At 49.9% G+C, this 17,643-nt stretch overlaps 1 protein-coding gene across 1 annotated transcript in view; it reads right to left on the bottom strand.

The window, feature by feature from the left end:
- The window catches only part of ACVR2A (activin A receptor type 2A), a 283,385-nt gene that overhangs the window by 116,839 nt on the left and 148,903 nt on the right, over positions 1 to 17,643 (bottom strand). The window contains exon 5 of the mRNA XM_078681771.1: positions 6,932 to 7,075. Coding sequence (XP_078537897.1) covers positions 6,932 to 7,075 — 144 coding nt within the window. The remainder of the gene's footprint in view (positions 1 to 6,931; positions 7,076 to 17,643) is intronic.

Raw genomic sequence — 17,643 nt, forward strand, 5'->3', positions numbered from 1 at the left:
GCACACAACAGAGGGTGGGGGGCAAAGCACACAACAGAGGGTGGGAGGGTGGGGGGCAAAGCACACAACAGAGGGTGGGGGGCAAAGCACACAACAGAGGGTGGGAGGGTGGGGGGCAAAGCACACAACAGAGGGTGGGAGGGTGGGGGGCAAAGCACACAACGGAGGGTGGGGGGGGCAAAGCACACAACAGAGGGTGGGAGGGTGGGGGGGCAAAGCACACAACAGAGGGTGGGGGGCAAAGCACACAACAGAGGGTGGGAGGGTGGGGGGGCAAAGCACACAACAGAGGGTGGGAGGGTGGGGGGGCAAAGCACACAACAGAGGGTGGGAGGGTGGGGGGGCAAAGCACACAACAGAGGGTGGGAGGGTGGGGGGGCAAAGCACACAGAGGGTGGGAGGGTGGGGGGGCAAAGCACACAACAGAGGGTGGGAGGGTGGGGGGGCAAAGCACACAACAGAGGGTGGGAGGGTGGGGGGGCAAAGCACACAACAGAGGGTGGGAGGGTGGGGGGGCAAAGCACACAACAGAGGGTGGGAGGGTGGGGGGGCAAAGCACACAACAGAGGGTGGGAGGGTGGGGGGGCAAAGCACACAACAGAGGGTGGGGGGGTGGGGGGGGCAAAGCACACAACAGAGGGTGGGGGGGTGGGGGGGGCAAAGCACACAACAGAGGGTGGGAGGGTGGGGGGGGCAAAGCACACAACAGAGGGTGGGAGGGTGGGGGGGGCAAAGCACACAACAGAGGGTGGGAGGGTGGGGGGGGGCAAAGCACACAACAGAGGGTGGGAGGGTGGGGGGGGCAAAGCACACAACAGAGGGTGGGAGGGTGGGGGGGCAAAGCACACAACAGAGGGTGGGAGGGTGGGGGGGCAAAGCACACAACAGAGGGTGGGAGGGTGGGGGGGCAAAGCACACAACAGAGGGTGGGAGGGTGGGGGGGCAAAGCACACAACAGAGGGTGGGAGGGTGGGGGGGGCAAAGCACACAACAGAGGGTGGGAGGGTGGGGGGGGCAAAGCACACAACAGAGGGTGGGAGGGTGGGGGGGGCAAAGCACACAACAGAGGGTGGGAGGGTGGGGGGGGCAAAGCACACAACAGAGGGTGGGAGGGTGGGGGGGCAAAGCACACAACAGAGGGTGGGAGGGTGGGGGGGCAAAGCACACAGAGGGTGGGAGGGCAAAGCACACAACAGAGGGTGGGAGGGTGGGAGGGGCAAAGCACACAACAGAGGGTGGGAGGGTGGGAGGGGCAAAGCACACAACAGAGGGTGGGAGGGTGGGAGGGGCAAAGCACACAACAGAGGGTGGGAGGGTGGGGGGGGCAAAGCACACAACAGAGGGTGGGAGGGTGGGGGGCAAAGCACACAACAGAGGGTGGGAGGGTGGGGGGCAAAGCACACAACAGAGGGTGGGAGGGTGGGGGGCAAAGCACACAACAGAGGGTGGGAGGGTGGGGGGCAAAGCACACAACAGAGGGTGGGAGGGTGGGGGGCAAAGCACACAACAGAGGGTGGGAGGGTGGGGGCAAAGCACACAACAGAGGGTGGGAGGGTGGGGGCAAAGCACACAACAGAGGGTGGGAGGGTGGGGGCAAAGCACACAACAGAGGGTGGGAGGGTGGGGGCAAAGCACACAACAGAGGGTGGGAGGGTGGGGGCAAAGCACACAACAGAGGGTGGGAGGGTGGGGGCAAAGCACAAAACAGAGGGTGGGAGGGTGGGGGCAAAGCACAAAACAGAGGGTGGGAGGGTGGGGGCAAAGCACAAAACAGAGGGTGGGAGGGTGGGAGGGTGGGGGCAAAGCACAAAACAGAGGGTGGGAGGGTGGGGGCAAAGCACAAAACAGAGGGTGGGAGGGTGGGGGCAAAGCACAAAACAGAGGGTGGGAGGGTGGGGGCAAAGCACAAAACAGAGGGTGGGAGGGTGGGGGCAAAGCACAAAACAGAGGGTGGGAGGGTGGGGGCAAAGCACAAAACAGAGGGTGGGAGGGTGGGGGCAAAGCACAAAACAGAGGGTGGGAGGGTGGGGGCAAAGCACAAAACAGAGGGTGGGAGGGTGGGGGCAAAGCACAAAACAGAGGGTGGGAGGGTGGGGGCAAAGCACAAAACAGAGGGTGGGAGGGTGGGGGCAAAGCACAAAACAGAGGGTGGGAGGGTGGGGGCAAAGCACAAAACAGAGGGTGGGAGGGTGGGGGCAAAGCACAAAACAGAGGGTGGGAGGGTGGGGGCAAAGCACAAAACAGAGGGTGGGAGGGTGGGGGGGGGCAAAGCACAAAACAGAGGGTGGGAGGGTGGGGGGGGGCAAAGCACACAACAGAGGGTGGGAGGGGCAAAGCCCACAACAGAGGGTGGGAGGGGCAAAGCACACAACAGAGGGTGGGAGGGGCAAAGCACACAACAGAGGGTGGGAGGGTGGGGGGGGGGGGCAAAGCACAAAACAGAGGGTGGGGGGGCAAAGCCCAAAACAGAGGGTGGGAGGGCAAAGCACAAAACAGAGGGTGGGAGGGTGGGGGGGCAAAGCACAAAACAGAGGGTGGGAGGGTGGGGGGGCAAAGCACAAAACAGAGGGTGGGAGGGTGGGGGGGCAAAGCACAAAACAGAGGGTGGGGGGGCAAAGCACACAACAGAGGGTGGGGGGGCAAAGCACACAACAGAGGGTGGGCGGGTGGTAGGGGCAAAGCAAACAGGGCGGGCGGGTGGTAGGGGCAAAGCAAACAGAGAGTGGGCGGGTGGGGGACAAAGCAGACAACAGAGGGAGGGCGGGTGGGGGGCAAAGCAAACAACAGAGGGAGGGCGGGTGGGGGGCAAAGCAAACAACAGAGGGCAGGTGGGGGGCAAAGCAAACAACAGAGGGCAGGTGGGGGGCAAAGCAAACAACAGAGGGAAGGTGGGGGGCAAAGCAAACAAGAGGGCAGGTGGGGGGGCACAGCAAACAACAGGGGGCAGGTGGGGGGGCACAGCAAACAACAGAGGGCAGGTGGGGGGCAAAGCAAACAACAGAGGGTGGCCGGATGGGGGGGGGCAAAGCACACAACAGAGGGTGGCCGGGTGGGGGGCAAAGCACACAAAAGAGGGTGGGGCAAAGCACACAAAAGAGGGTGGGGCAAAGCACACAAAAGAGGGTGGGGCAAAGCACACAAAAGAGGGCGGGGCAAAGCACACAAAAGAGGGCGGGGCAAAGCACACAAAAGAGGGCGGGGCAAAGCACACAAAAGAGGGCGGGGCAAAGCACACAAAAGAGGGCGGGGCAAAACACACAACAGAGGGTGGGAGGGTGGGGGGCAAAGCACACAACAGAGGGTGGGGGGGCAAAGCACACAACAGAGGGTGGGGGGGCAAAGCACACAACAGAGGGTGGGGGGGCAAAGCACACAACAGAGGGTGGGGGGGCAAAGCACACAACAGAGGGTGGGAGGGGCAAAGCACACAACAGAGGGTGGGAGGGTGGGGGGGCAAAGCACACAACAGAGGGTGGGAGGGTGGGAGGGCAAAGCACACAACAGAGGGTGGGAGGGTGGGAGGGCAAAGCACACAACAGAGGGTGGGAGGGTGGGAGGGCAAAGCACACAACAGAGGGTGGGAGGGCAAAGCACACAAAAGAGGGTGGGGCAAAGCACACAAAAGAGGGCGGGGCAAAACACACAACAGAGGGTGGGGGGCAAAGCACACAACAGAGGGTGGGAGGGTGGGGGGCAAAGCACACAACAGAGGGTGGGAGGGTGGGGGGCAAAGCACACAACAGAGGGTGGGAGGGTGGGGGGCAAAGCACACAACAGAGGGTGGGGGGGCAAAGCACACAAAAGAGGGTGGGGCAAAGCACACAAAAGAGGGCGGGGCAAAACACACAACAGAGGGTGGGGGGGCAAAGCACACAACAACACAACAGAGGGTGGGGGGGCAAAGCACACAACAGAGGGTGGGGGGGCAAAGCACACAACAGAGGGTGGGGGGGCAAAGCACACAACAGAGGGTGGGGGGCAAAGCACACAACAGAGGGTGGGGGGGCAAAGCACACAACAGAGGGTGGGGGGGCAAAGCACACAACAGAGGGTGGGGGGGTGGGGGGGCAAAGCACACAACAGAGGGTGGGGGGGCAAAGCACAGAACAGAGGGTGGGGGGGCAAAGCACACAACAGAGGGTGGGAGGGTGGGGGGGCAAAGCACACAACAGAGGGTGGGAGGGTGGGGGGGCAAAGCACACAACAGAGGGTGGGAGGGTGGGGGGGCAAAGCACACAACAGAGGGTGGGAGGGTGGGGGGGCAAAGCACACAACAGAGGGTGGGAGGGTGGGGGGGCAAAGCACACAACAGAGGGTGGGAGGGTGGGGGGGCAAAGCACACAACAGAGGGTGGGAGGGTGGGGGGGCAAAGCACACAACAGAGGGTGGGAGGGTGGGAGGGCAAAGCACACAAAAGAGGGTGGGGCAAAGCACACAAAAGAGGGCGGGGCAAAACACAACAGAGGGTGGGGGCAAAGCACACAACAGAGGGTGGGGGGCAAAGCACACAACAGAGGGTGGGGGGCAAAGCACACAACAGAGGGTGGGGGGCAAAGCACACAACAGAGGGTGGGGGGGCAAAGCACACAACAGAGGGTGGGGGGGCAAAACACACAACAGAGGGTGGGAGGGCGGGGGGCAAAACACACAACAGAGGTTGGGAGGGCGGGGGGCAAAACACAACAGAGGGTGGGAGGGTGGGGGGCAAAACACACAACAGAGGGTGGGGGGCAAAGCACACAACAGAGGGTGGGGGGCAAAGCACACAACAGAGGGTGGGGGGCAAAGCACACAACAGAGGGTGGGGGGCAAAGCACACAACAGAGGGTGGGGGGCAAAGCACACAACAGAGGGTGGGGGGCAAAGCACACAACAGAGGGTGGGGGGCAAAGCACACAACAGAGGGTGGGGGGCAAAGCACACAACAGAGGGTGGGGGGCAAAGCACACAACAGAGGGTGGGGGGCAAAGCACACAACAGAGGGTGGGGGGCAAAGCACACAACAGAGGGTGGGAGGCAAAGCACACAACAGAGGGTGGGAGGCAAAGCACACAACAGAGGGTGGGGGGGCAAAGCACACAACAGAGGGTGGGGGGCAAAGCACACAACAGAGGGTGGGGGGGCAAAGCACACAACAGAGTGGGGGGGCAAAGCACACAACAGAGTGGGGGGGCAAAGCACACAACAGAGTGGGGGGCAAAGCACACAACAGAGTGGGGGGCAAAGCACACAACAGAGGGTGGGAGGGTGGGGGGGCAAAGCACACAACAGAGGGTGGGAGGGTGGGGGGGCAAAGCACACAACAGAGGGTGGGAGGGTGGGGGGGGCAAAGCACACAACAGAGGGTGGGAGGGTGGGGGGGCAAAGCACACAACAGAGGGTGGGAGGGTGGGGGGGCAAAGCACACAACAGAGGGTGGGAGGGTGGGGGGGCAAAGCAAACAGAGAGTGGGCGGGTGTGGGTTCAAAGCAAACAACGCAGGGTGGGGGGACAAAGCAGACAACAGAGTGAGGGCGGGTGGGGGACAAAGCAGACAACAGAGGGAGGGCGGGTGGGGGACAAAGCGGACAACGGAGGGAGGGCGGGCGGGGGACAAAGCGGACAACGGAGGGAGGGCCGGTGGTCAAACCAGACAATGGAGGAAGGACAGGTGTGCAAAGTAGACGATGAAGGCAGGGCGGGTGGACAAAGCAGAACACGGAGGGAGGGCGGTTGGGCACAGCAGACAATGGAGGGCGAGTGGGGCTGGGAACAAGCACATGGACAACAGAGGGTGGAAAGGAGGTGCTGGGGTAAAATGACAGACAGTGGAGGGTTGGGAACAGAGAGCAACAGAGTTAGAAATACACAAGGAAGACGGCTTAAAAACTCTTTTAGGGTGGTTAAACCCAAAGAAGAACATTGTGCCAAAGGAAAAAAAAGCACAGCCTAAGGACAAAAGTAATCTGTCTTTGCTCATGGGGAGGATCAATCACACAAAGGGGAAGGAAGCCTAAAGCAGAAGGCTAATAAGTAAGTGAGAGAGACAATGAAGCAAATCAATGGTAAGCAATGGTCAGTTTTTAAGCCCATTTCTCGAAAACAAAAGGTTTTGCATGACAGTGCATGCGCTGCCTTAGGAGAGACCTAAAAAGGGCATTTCTGATCACCCAGTACAAGTATGACAGGATTTCCTGCAAAGACTATGTATCATTTAATTTGGCATCCATATTTTTCTTAAGATTCAGACAAGCTCTATGCAATTGGTGCAAAAGATTTCGAAATATTACAGGAAAATCAATGACTGTATTCCATCTGGCCATTGGAACTTAAGTTATGTCATAAGAATTTCAGAGATTTGAGGCCCATTGCAAAAGGGAGGCACGAGATGTGTTAACTTGCTTTTGGTGCATCAACAGTGCTTTTTAATTAGGAAGCTATTTTAACTATCATATAGTACCACAATACAAAATCGTGAAGCGCAAAAACATGACTGCCCATTAACATGTTAACGTGAATTTCATGGAATGCAAATCACATTTGCTTTAAACGATGAGATGAGCTGACACTTGTAAATAAAATCAACACAAGTGGCTACGTTTCCCTTGTAAACAGTGTAAAAATAAAATTGGCTAAGTGCCACGATGAATATGGAAGAAAGCAAAATTTATAAACACCCAATTATTGACTATTTTGGTGAGCAAGCATTCAATCTAAACTTTGCGTGGGTAGCAGCACAAATAATTATTTATCAGGTGTCTGGCTTCGATGTAATTTTATGGTTTCCACTAGGTCAGAATGTGGCACAACAATGATAAATAGTGCAGAACTATTGGCGATGTGAAGTTAATTTTTAAATGGACTACATTTCGAATCACATTCTGCCAATAAGAAGTATAAAGTAATCAACATTTCATGTAAATGTTAAATATTCATTTAAATTAATTCATACCTGAATAGGGAATATTTTCACAGCTACATATTCAGTCAATAACTGTGCTTTCCAGACACAGCCAAACCTCCCCCTAGCTTTAACCTCCAGAAGTTGCAATGGCTTTAAACCCATCAGAGGGGATGGTGGTGGCGGTCCTGGGTCCTAAAAACATACACAAAAGAAATGTAAAACTACTTAAACAGTATCCGTATCTATTGAGAAGGCAAACAAGAAAACATGCAACATTTTCTACTAAATAAAACACAGGTGGAGTGTTTCTAAAATTACCTTTGCTATTCAAGTAACGTAAGGACTTGACAATTAAAAGGTTAACGTCCTTAAGCGACTCCTAGTCCAAAGGGTCTTTTGTTGTAAACATATATGGCTAGGTATCTACCTAGTGACTACACCAAGAAGCACTTGCAAAGCCAAAAGGTCTCGGCAATCCGAGAGCTAAAGGCGCCGTCAAAGTCTATAGGAATTGTCAATGCTAATGGCACATCAGCGCAGCCATGTGCACTTGGTGCCAGGTGAGGTCTGCCCTCCTTGCAGCGTCACAAGCAGAGCGTGTACTGTAACCTCGTCCCCACCGGGGGACACAAAGCAGTACAGCAGACACGCATCGACAGAGAAGCGACATCTCCACAGCAGTTCTCTGCTTACAAATGGGATCATGTAATAATGTTATTTACATTAGTTGGTATAATGAAAGAAATTGTTTTTTGCTATTACCGTCTACCTGCATGCATGGAACAATGTATATGTTCGTACCGAGTTTGTTTGTTTCCAGTACAAATTTCCTAGTCCATCACGTTAAAGATTAATAAAAAGGTATATAAAGAAAATATATGTTTGTAAATATAACAGTCACGTTTGTTTCAATGCGATTGTCAGTTTTAAATTTGATGGATGGACAACAGAAAATGAAGCACACCGTCATAATAAAATGACACGTCAAGGGGAGATGTAAATGTAAATTCACACTTCTGTGCATTTCATAGAGCCTTTATGTGCGTGCATGCCTGAAACCTGAAACCGATATAAAGCTTTTTTTTAAGGTATCAGAATCAAAAGTAATGTTGCACTAGCAAACTACGGACATTATTTGTACATCTAATTGCTGGTGAAAATTTTTAAACGCGACTTCTATCACTGCAATAGAAAGTTTATTTAGGTATGTATATACACTGAAAATCATCCAATGAAAAGCCTTAGTTTAAGCGAATGTTTGCAATTAAATCAGATGCACTCAGAATTAAAAGTAATGTTGCACCAGCAAATCAAAATAAAAAATAAATGCAGTAGGTTTTAAATTTGATTTGCCCGTACAACATTACATTTAATTATGCATGCAAATTACTTTTACACCATGCTCTTAAACAAAGGTTTCGCATCGCTGGATTTTGTTTCTAAACACGCACCCAAATAATTCCTTTAAATTGATCGAAGATAGAGATCGAAGTGTGATTTAACCACGTGTTTTGAAAGTCAATCACGGGCCCTCGGAATTAGTTAGAAGTATATCACACCGATGCTGGACTGAAGTGTTGACATACACCAATCGTGTGCAAAATAGCTAAACAGGTGCCCTCTGAAATTAAGCTCATGTTTTGCAATTAATTCACATGCATTCAGAATTCAAAGTAATGTTGCACCAGATTTAATATTAAATGCTGGTTGTTGGAAAGTGGATTTTTGGTAGTGGCAAATGTAGGTCTGCCACTGGCAAGAAGGCCACTAACACATGATAGGACTCCGTATTGGTCTTAGAAAATTAATCCCATGCTCAACCCTTGGTAAAGTGGCTGCGAACAGACAGGCTTAATTTCAAAGACAAGTATGTAAAGCATTTAAAAACACCAATTCAGTAAATAATTAAGACACAACATATAATACAAATCCAACACCAATTCATAAAAATAGGAAATATTTGTATCTTTACAATTACAACAAAAATCCAATGTAGGGAACCGGAGATATGAATTTTCAAAGATTTAGCATTACATAGCACTTAGAAACATAGCTCCTTATTGGGATATCTGGTCGCTATAGACGGGCTCTAAGTCAAAGTTTCAAGCCGACCGCATGAAGTCCGACCTCCGGAGCGTTTCAGCAGGGCAAACCCAGGATCCAGGCTGACAGGCGGTTGATGGCAGGTGCCTTGGCTTTCGCGGACGCTCCCGGTCACCTTTTCTTAGTTCGGCTGTAGAAAATTTTACGGAGCTTTTTCTAGCGGGGTCCCTCGATGCTCTTCACCAGGACGGATCGGTGAGGATTTCCCGGCCTTTGATTTCTTCTACTCCTGGTCAAACTCTAGAAGAGGGACCTACAGAGCTTTTTGTGGGACGAACCTGGATGGCTTGGCCGGCTCGCGGTTGAAGGCAGGCAGCTTGGCTGGCCAGGAGTCGGTCTCTCTATGGAGTTTATTTTTCAAAGTTTTCCGAACTTCTTGAACTTCTTCCTGAAGTTCCTCAAGGGGTCCCAAAGTGTCCCAAACTTACTCAAAGGGTCTGAAAGCTCCAAGATGGTCCTTGAAAGTTGAGGACTTCAGTTCCCACAATCCACTTGGACAAAACCCTTACAAATCCACTGCTGTTCTCCAGGTTGAGGATCCTTGGTGGTGATGGTCCAGGTGAGCGCTGTTAACCTGTAGCTTGCAGGGAGTCCACTCTCTAGTTCTTTTGCCACAAGGTAATCCACAGGGCTGTAGTTTCAGCTGGTGCAGTCTTCAGAGGACAGGCCTTAGAACTTTGCACCCTAACTTTTCAACATGGCAACGTCTTGCTTCTTTAGTTTCAAGCAGCAGATCCGAGAGGCTCTGCCCCTCTCTGATACTTATTCCAAGTTCTCTGGCTCTAGCAGGTCCACTGCTGACCAAGGGGAGCAGGGCAACTCCACAAGAATAGGACCACATCCTGTACAGTGTGGCATTATTTTGTCCCAGGGTGCACAAAATCCTCCAAATTCATAATGGCAGATTTTCCAGCAGGGAGTTGAGAGCTGGCTAAACACACCCCTAGGATGGCTTACTTTCCATAAACACTCCCCCTTGCATCTGTGCATTCCTTCCATAAGCCTAGCTCTGGCTGGGGTGAAAAATAAGAGTAATAAATGACACTAAGGCCTACTCTTCTCTTTGAAGACCATGGTTTAGGACTCCTCTCCTTGCTCTGGCATTCCAGTGTAGCAGGACACTGCCCTCCCAGCAGAGCTGGTTAACCCCAGGGGCTCTTATCACCTCTTCAAGGGAGCCTGGCTAATCCACGTATCTGACCAATCCGGACAGACCACAGGAAGGCTGAATCTGGACTTCAACACAAGAAAGTCTTATAACTTGTATGTACACATTAGGAGAAATTCAACCATATCATAGTCTGGGGATTATTAATACCATTCGGGGTAGTCTCTGAATGTTAATTCTAGCCCTCACGTATCAAGTGTTTTTATTTAATAACTTCCTACCTTGTTAACCTATGTAGCGGGGGATTTGCAATGGGAAAATTGACTTGGGCCACTTTTTCAGCACCAGGAATTACAAAAACATATTTTATAAGTACTTTGCTTATATCTACAGGACCCCCACCCCATGGGACAACTAGGGAAGACTTTAGGGGTTCTGAATCTGCAGATCCTCTCTCCACAGGGCTCCTAGTATCAAAGTCGAATTTGTGCAGCACTTTGTCGCGATGTGGGGAGTGAAATGTGAAATTTCACTTAACCCAGGGCATATTAAACTCATTTTATAATGGTCTACCTTATAGATACCTGACACCCCCACCCCTGTGACACCTAGGGGAGACCCCGAGGGTTCCTAATATGCCAAAACATTGTATGTTATCCATTTTTAAGTGCCCCAAACTCGAGTTTGAGCACCATTTACTTTTTAAAAGCAGTCCTGTCACCCAGGCCTACTTTTAAAACTGACCTCGGGCTTCAGCAGTGCACACATGCAATTGCAGAAAAGCTGCTGGCATCCAAACTGCCATGCCCTACTGTGGGCTAGGGACTTCTATGTAGTTTTAACCCCCTTGCCCTAATATTTAATTAGGGTCTGATAGGGTAGGTCATGCCAACCACAGGCGTACCCCAACCCTTAGTGTATCTTCGTGTATGTAGGTGTTTTCACTGTATTCTAAATGTGTCTCTTTCAGCATAGCACTGACCCTGGACCTGGTTAGGCAGAGCCCAGGGTCAGTCAGTTACCACCAGTACCATTCAGCAAAACGTTGGGGGGTGCCCAGGGCACAGGATGACTTTGCAACACTTGTCAATTAGTTTTAAGCATGTGCTAAAACAAAGGTTATGCATTGCTTCATTTTTTTTGTAAATACACACCAAAAAAAGTCTTTCAACTGAAGAAATGAAACATGATTTAGCTATGGGTTTTGAAAGCCAATTACGGCACGTAGAATAAAAAAATATATCATACAGATGCCGGATAGAGTGTTGACTTACACCAATCAAGTGAAAAATAGCTAAACAGATGCCCTCAGAAAACAGCGTCTCTCATTTGACCTTGATCATTGAATGCAAAGCAAACATGACTAGATAAGAACACGTTTTACAGGCCTAATTACTGAGGACCTTGCAGCAGTAAGTGAAAACAAAGAAAAAAGTGGTTTCTGAACCAGATCCTAAAATGGAAGCAGTAGAGGCATAGTGTAATTGGTCCCTGCTCTCAAGAAGGGCTAAACAGAGGGAAGGCATGACAAATGCATGCCATGGACAAATGGAGAAAAAATGTGAGAGCAACGATGCAGACAGCAAATGGTAAGCCTTTGGGCGGGCTGAAGACCACAAAGTACATACATGTCTCTGAGATAGCACAAGCACTGTTTAGCAGAGACCTAAAAATTGCACATCCAAGTAGTTATTTCAAAACCATGTGACAGTACGCATGAGGACATATAACATGGCCTCAACCCCATTCTTTATGAAGAAGCACAGCCTAGTTAAAACAAGCATTAGAAATGCAATCGGGCTCGGATTTATTTGAGTTTGAGCTAATGGCATTGTAAATGGTAATGTATTTTTGCTAAGTGTTATGGAGTGTGTTAATGTGGTGGTGGTGGTAGTGGTAGTACTGGTGGTGGTGGTATTGGTAGTACTGGCGGTGGTGTTAGTACTGTTGGTGGTGGTAGTGGTAGTACTGGTGGCTGTAGTAGTGGTAGTACTGGTGGCTGTAGTAGTGGTAGTACTGGTGGTGGTAGTACTGGTAGTACTGATAGTGGTGGTAGTACTGATAGTGGTAGTAGTAGTGATGGTGTTGGTACTGGTAGTGGTGGTACTGGTGGTGGTGGTACTGGTAGTGGTGGTACTGGTAGTACTGGTGGTGGTACTGGTAGTGGTAGTAGTGGTAGTACTGGAGGTGGTGGTACTGGTAATGGTAGTAGTGTTGATGGTAGTACTGGTGGTGGTAGTACTGGTAGTGGTGGTACTGGTAGCGGGAGTACTGGTGGTGTTGGTACTGGTAGCACCTTTTGATTTTCACAGATGATACTATGGTTATATCTATCATCATCATCCGCCTTTTCCTTTTAAAGTCCTGGCCCCCTAGCCTCAAACACTTCCTGCACTCCGTGTATCTTTATATTTTTTCTCATTTGTTTCCCAATAAAGTGGATTGAATCCCTCGTATCGCGTTGCTGTGATCTTTTGTGCGCCTTTCTCCTTTTTAAATAAAAACAATGTTCCAAAAAACAGTAAAATGCGGAATAAAATGAACAGTTTTAAACGTGGCTTTGTGTGCGTGTCAGATTCTCTTATTCCCTCGGTGCCGTGTGGGGCATTTCCAGTGGCGTTGCTAGAATTTTGCCGCCCGCCTGTGACGGCCGTATGCAACAGCGAGGGTGCGAAGTGGGGGGGCTGGGGTGTTCCTGGCTATTCCTGCGACGGCCGCAGGTAATGTGGGGGACACACCCCCCTCCCAGAAACTCGTCCCCCTCCCCAGCACCCCCCTTTGCTACGCCATTGGGCACTTCGCAGTGTCGGCGTTGCCTTTCCTTCGGGTGGTAAAGGATTCCGCTTTTCTTCGGGATGTAGGTTTGTACCCTTGATGCATTAGAGTAGTATGTGGTACCTCACGCCCGTCTTTGCAAACGTGTGCCTGCCATAAAGGCGCCTCAGTCGAGTCCCGCCCTGTGCACTTTACGTGTGCTCTATTGTTTTCTTTCACCAACAGACCCGCCACCCACCTTTTTAACTGTACATTTCTGTAAGTAATCCAGCCAGCGTTCTTAAACTGTTACCCTGTCCCTCACTTTTGATTAACGACCCAATTGCATTTCCAATTTAGCCCTTTGTGCTTCACCTGTGTGGATACAATGTAACATCTGCCCTTGTACTGTTGTGTAAACAGGAGTGGTTAATTTCCTATCTTCAAAACAAGACCTACGTGTAAGGAAAAACAAGCAGTGCACATGCTCCCAGCACCATCTGCCTTCAATTACCGGCACCTCGGACAGCTGGTAATTGAGGATTTATGTATTCTTCTGCGCGTGTCCGAACACAATATGCAGGCCACTGATTCGCTATGCCTGTGTGCACGTGAGGAGGACGCGCGCCCGACAAACGCACTGCTCTATGGTGAACGCGCGCACACCATCTGGAATGCATTACACGGCCACTCTGACAGCTCCTAATTAAAATTAATGCACTGCCGAGCACGTAACCGCTGAGAAAATGCCCAAAATGGCGCCCGACAATTACATCTGCCCAATCGCATCACGACTACTAAAAATACATCACCGCGAGGACCAATCACCATTCAGATAATAAAATAAATAAGGAATGTGTCTTTCCCGAGCCCTAAAGAAACTTTTTTTTTTTTTTTTTTTTACATTAGGATCTCGGAGCTCCGCCCCGAGCCCTAAAAACGGTCTGAGATGACTTTGACAAATAAAGAGCAACAGGTGGGATGGTGTTTGAAATAGAAGAGAGAAGGAACGAGAAGAGTCATCTAAACAGGTAACATTGCTATACTCTGTCTTACATCATATATTAGAAAATTAAGAATGAGAAATAAATAAAACGGGAAGCCAACAGTTTCACGCAAACAAGTTTATGAAGTTCTAGCAAACAAAATGCTCCTCTTGTCATGATGTAGCTTCAAAGGGCTAGCATGCGTTTACAGAATGAATGTGGAGTAGCCCTTGCAGATCCCTAGGATATTCAGACAAAAATACACAAGCATTATGCCACCCATATTGACTTGGTCTTGATTAACTGCATGTAGACAGTTGATGGAAGAAATTATGATTGCGTAGACGTGCCATAAGAAATGCTGGCGGTAATAGAAACTGTGGTCTTGAAAATGTATGACAGCATGTTAACACTGGACACAAGAACCCAGATCCCTGCGTGGTTTAAATTAACTCTAAATCCTGTAGAGTGAACCCAAGGATGTTTGTGAGACCCTACGCAATAAGCACACAGTACATGTATTGTGCTCGTCTACAGAGTACAACAAGGCAATGTTCTCAATAGCTGTCAGGGGCAGATACAAAGTCGGCATCTTACAAGTCTTGATGGTGAGGCACTTGTTTAGATTGCCAGACCAATCTGGAGACTTACCTTTTTTTAATATTCATATATTTTTTTTAAGATAGGAACATGTCCCTGTCAGTATGTGATGGGACAACCAGCAAAGGACCCAAAGAGAAGGAAACAACGTTTGTTTTACACAGATGAAAGTAAAGATGTTCTTTATTAACATAGCTGCGGAAGTTGCAGAACATATCTTCTCCTAACCACCAATGGCAAGTAGCTTTTGGTGAGCTGCTTAGTCACTTTTGGGATGACAATGTCTCACAAGTGTAGTGTTGTGTTGCACTGCCCAGAGTGCCCTACTGTAAATATTTAGTAGCTAGGTTTTTGATTATGGCCTTAGTCTTGCAGTAATAAAGCACTTATGCGAATTTCTGTCACTTAACACAACGGGGAAGGAGGGTCAGAGGGAAAATATTTAAAGACCTACCCAGGGTGAAGTCCCCCACTCAGTAAATGCAAAAAACACACACTGGGGGTGTAGAACTGGGCCTAGTGTGCTCCAGGCGACAGAGGCACACTGCTAACCAAGTCAGTGGGCGTTGCTGAGGCTATAGAACATTTAGCCTACTCATTGAGTGCCAAACAGAGCAAACCATATAACGGGATTCACTACAAATATTGAATAGACCCATACAGAGAAAGATTGGATGTCCATCAATGTCAGATGTAGATCATATATTCTCATTTGGTCATCCAGATAGGAATGGTGTGTCCCATGATCATTGGGACTAGTCCATAACCTAAGCTTGTGTGGGTTTCATCTCCAAATGCAGTGAAGACCACGTGAGCAAAAGATCGTGATGGAGTCCGGTGCACTGCAGCGAGTGAGAGTAAGACAGTGAGTGAATGAGTGAGAGTGAGTGAAAGAGTGAGAGTGAGTGAAAGAGTGAGAGAGTGAGAGAGTGAGAGAGTGAGAGAGAGAGAGAGAGAGAGAGAGTGAGAGAGTGAGAGAGTGAGAGAGTGAGAGAGTGAGAGTGAGAGAAAGAGTGAGAGTAAGAGTGAGAGAAAGAGTGAGAGTGAGAGAAAGAGCGAGAGTGAGAGTGAGAGTGAGAGTGTGAGAGTGAGAGTGAGATTGAGAGTGTGAGAGGACGAGTGGACGAGAGGACGAGAGGACGAGACCGGACGACAGGACGACAGGACGAGAGGACGAGAGGACGAGAGGACGAGAGGACGAGAGGACGAGAGGACGAGAGGACGAGAGAAGGTGTCCTTCCTTTGTGGCGAGTATACCAGTGTAACCAGAATATGGAGGCCGGCGAGTTCCATTTTAGAAGCTCTTGGCATGTTTATGAAGACAAGATGGTGAGAATGCTTCCCCATACAGTGGAGGTGTACTGCTAACATTCAAATGTGTGAAGAGTGTTTTAGGTGAGACCATCCTTTTGTCTCTTTTCCTATTCACTGTTAAGTGTGGTTGATAACTAAATTCAGAATGCTTGCATCTTTTTGTGCCTCTTTTTTAGGTGCTCCTGCATGTAGACAACCCTGCTAGGAGGAGCATCAAGCTAGACAAAGGTTGATCCCGGAAAGAAAACATCAAAGCAGAACTGACACAACCCGATCTGCAAGTGCAGAGAAAACACATTCCCTGTCCACTGTACCTGTATAAAAGTGGGAGCTGCTGACCCACTGTTCCAGTTCCAAGTTCTCTTTGTACAAGGAAGGGGGGTGCCCACAGAGTACACATAATACTGCTTTGCAACCACAGCTAGTGTTGGACAGCCAGCTTCCCAGACGTGAGTGGACATCGCCTGGAGTCTGAACTGAAAGGAAGAGCTACCTCCCTTTTCAAAAGAACCTTGAAGTTGACATCCTTAAGAAGGAAGAATTGAGCCAACCCTGCAGGAGGAGCTGATAACCCGAACACAAAAGCTGACCTCAGAGCAGAAAGTATGTCTGCCACATACTCATAAGAAAATAACTGTTGGGCTCCAGCATCAGAGAGCTTTGTCTCTCACCATAGTGGCTAGCATGAGCACTGTCCTGAAGTATGCCCAAGTGGAATATGCTATTGGGAGCTAATAATTTTGCCTCAAAGCAGACAAAATTGCTGCAAGTCAGAAGTGTAGCCGGAGTGGACGGTAATGTTGCATTAACAGACTGGACCTATCAGGCCGAAGTCACCTACTAAAAATTGTGTTGGCGTTTGAACAGCACCTTTGCCTGAAATGAACCACAGCAGCCCTGTAACCACTTACCCTGTTCTCGGAGTCCAGAAGAGGGCCTGCGAGCACCAGATTCCACCATTGACTCTGGAGCCTGCCACCAACCAGGTGTTGTGCATGTGCTCAAGCCACTCTCTGTGTTCTAGATTGTTGCATGGAGTAGGTGTGGAATGTGTGGGCATTGATTACACAGAGCTGCCTGCTGGCGGTTGTGCCTGCTTCTCCTTGCTGTCAGAAGAGGGTTTAAGTCAAGAATAAACCTAAAAGAGGAATACTTCTTGTGTACGGCTACTCTTTGCAACAATGGCGGTGATGAACTTAAACCCTCCAAACGCATGCCCGTGAAATTTGAAACATCAAGGGGATTTCTACGAACTTCTATATTATGGAGGAAAAATTGACCTGTTACTACGGAACAACACTCTGGTGTATTTGGAGGTAATACCGTTCAGGAGCCACAGACAAACCTGTACCTTGTTCCAGTTTGTTATTGGAGTTTTGCATGCCATGCCGGAGCTGTTGGGAAACCGCCACTGGCTGCATCATTCAACTAGCAACACCGCTCTACGCCCGAGCTGTGGATCGTGCTGGCGTGTGCTGGCAACCTTTTACTGCATTACGCAGAGTGTGACGACTTGAAACGTTGATTCCGTCCCAAAGGGTAAGGCGTCATCACGCAAGATCACGTTGAATGACCCACGTTTCTATACCAAACTAATGGGAGACCCTACTAACAAGGTTAGCTCAACAATCTGTCAGCTCGCTAATCCTTACAAAAAGGAGAGATCAACACAAAAGAACATGACTATTTAATAAATTCCAAAAGAAAAATGCCCTGTATATATAGGGTACCGAAAATACATAAACATCTCTCGGACCCCCCCATACCGTCCCATTGTATCTACCTTAGGTGCAATTACTGAACCACTATATAGATAGACAGACCAATGGCTTTGTCCATACATTTCCCAGACTCCTTCACACATCAAGGACACTAGTGAAATGATTGCTAAGGTA

Source organism: Lissotriton helveticus, chromosome 3_1 (assembly GCF_964261635.1).
Source record: "Lissotriton helveticus chromosome 3_1, aLisHel1.1, whole genome shotgun sequence".
In the NCBI taxonomy this organism is placed as follows: domain Eukaryota; kingdom Metazoa; phylum Chordata; class Amphibia; order Caudata; family Salamandridae; genus Lissotriton; species Lissotriton helveticus.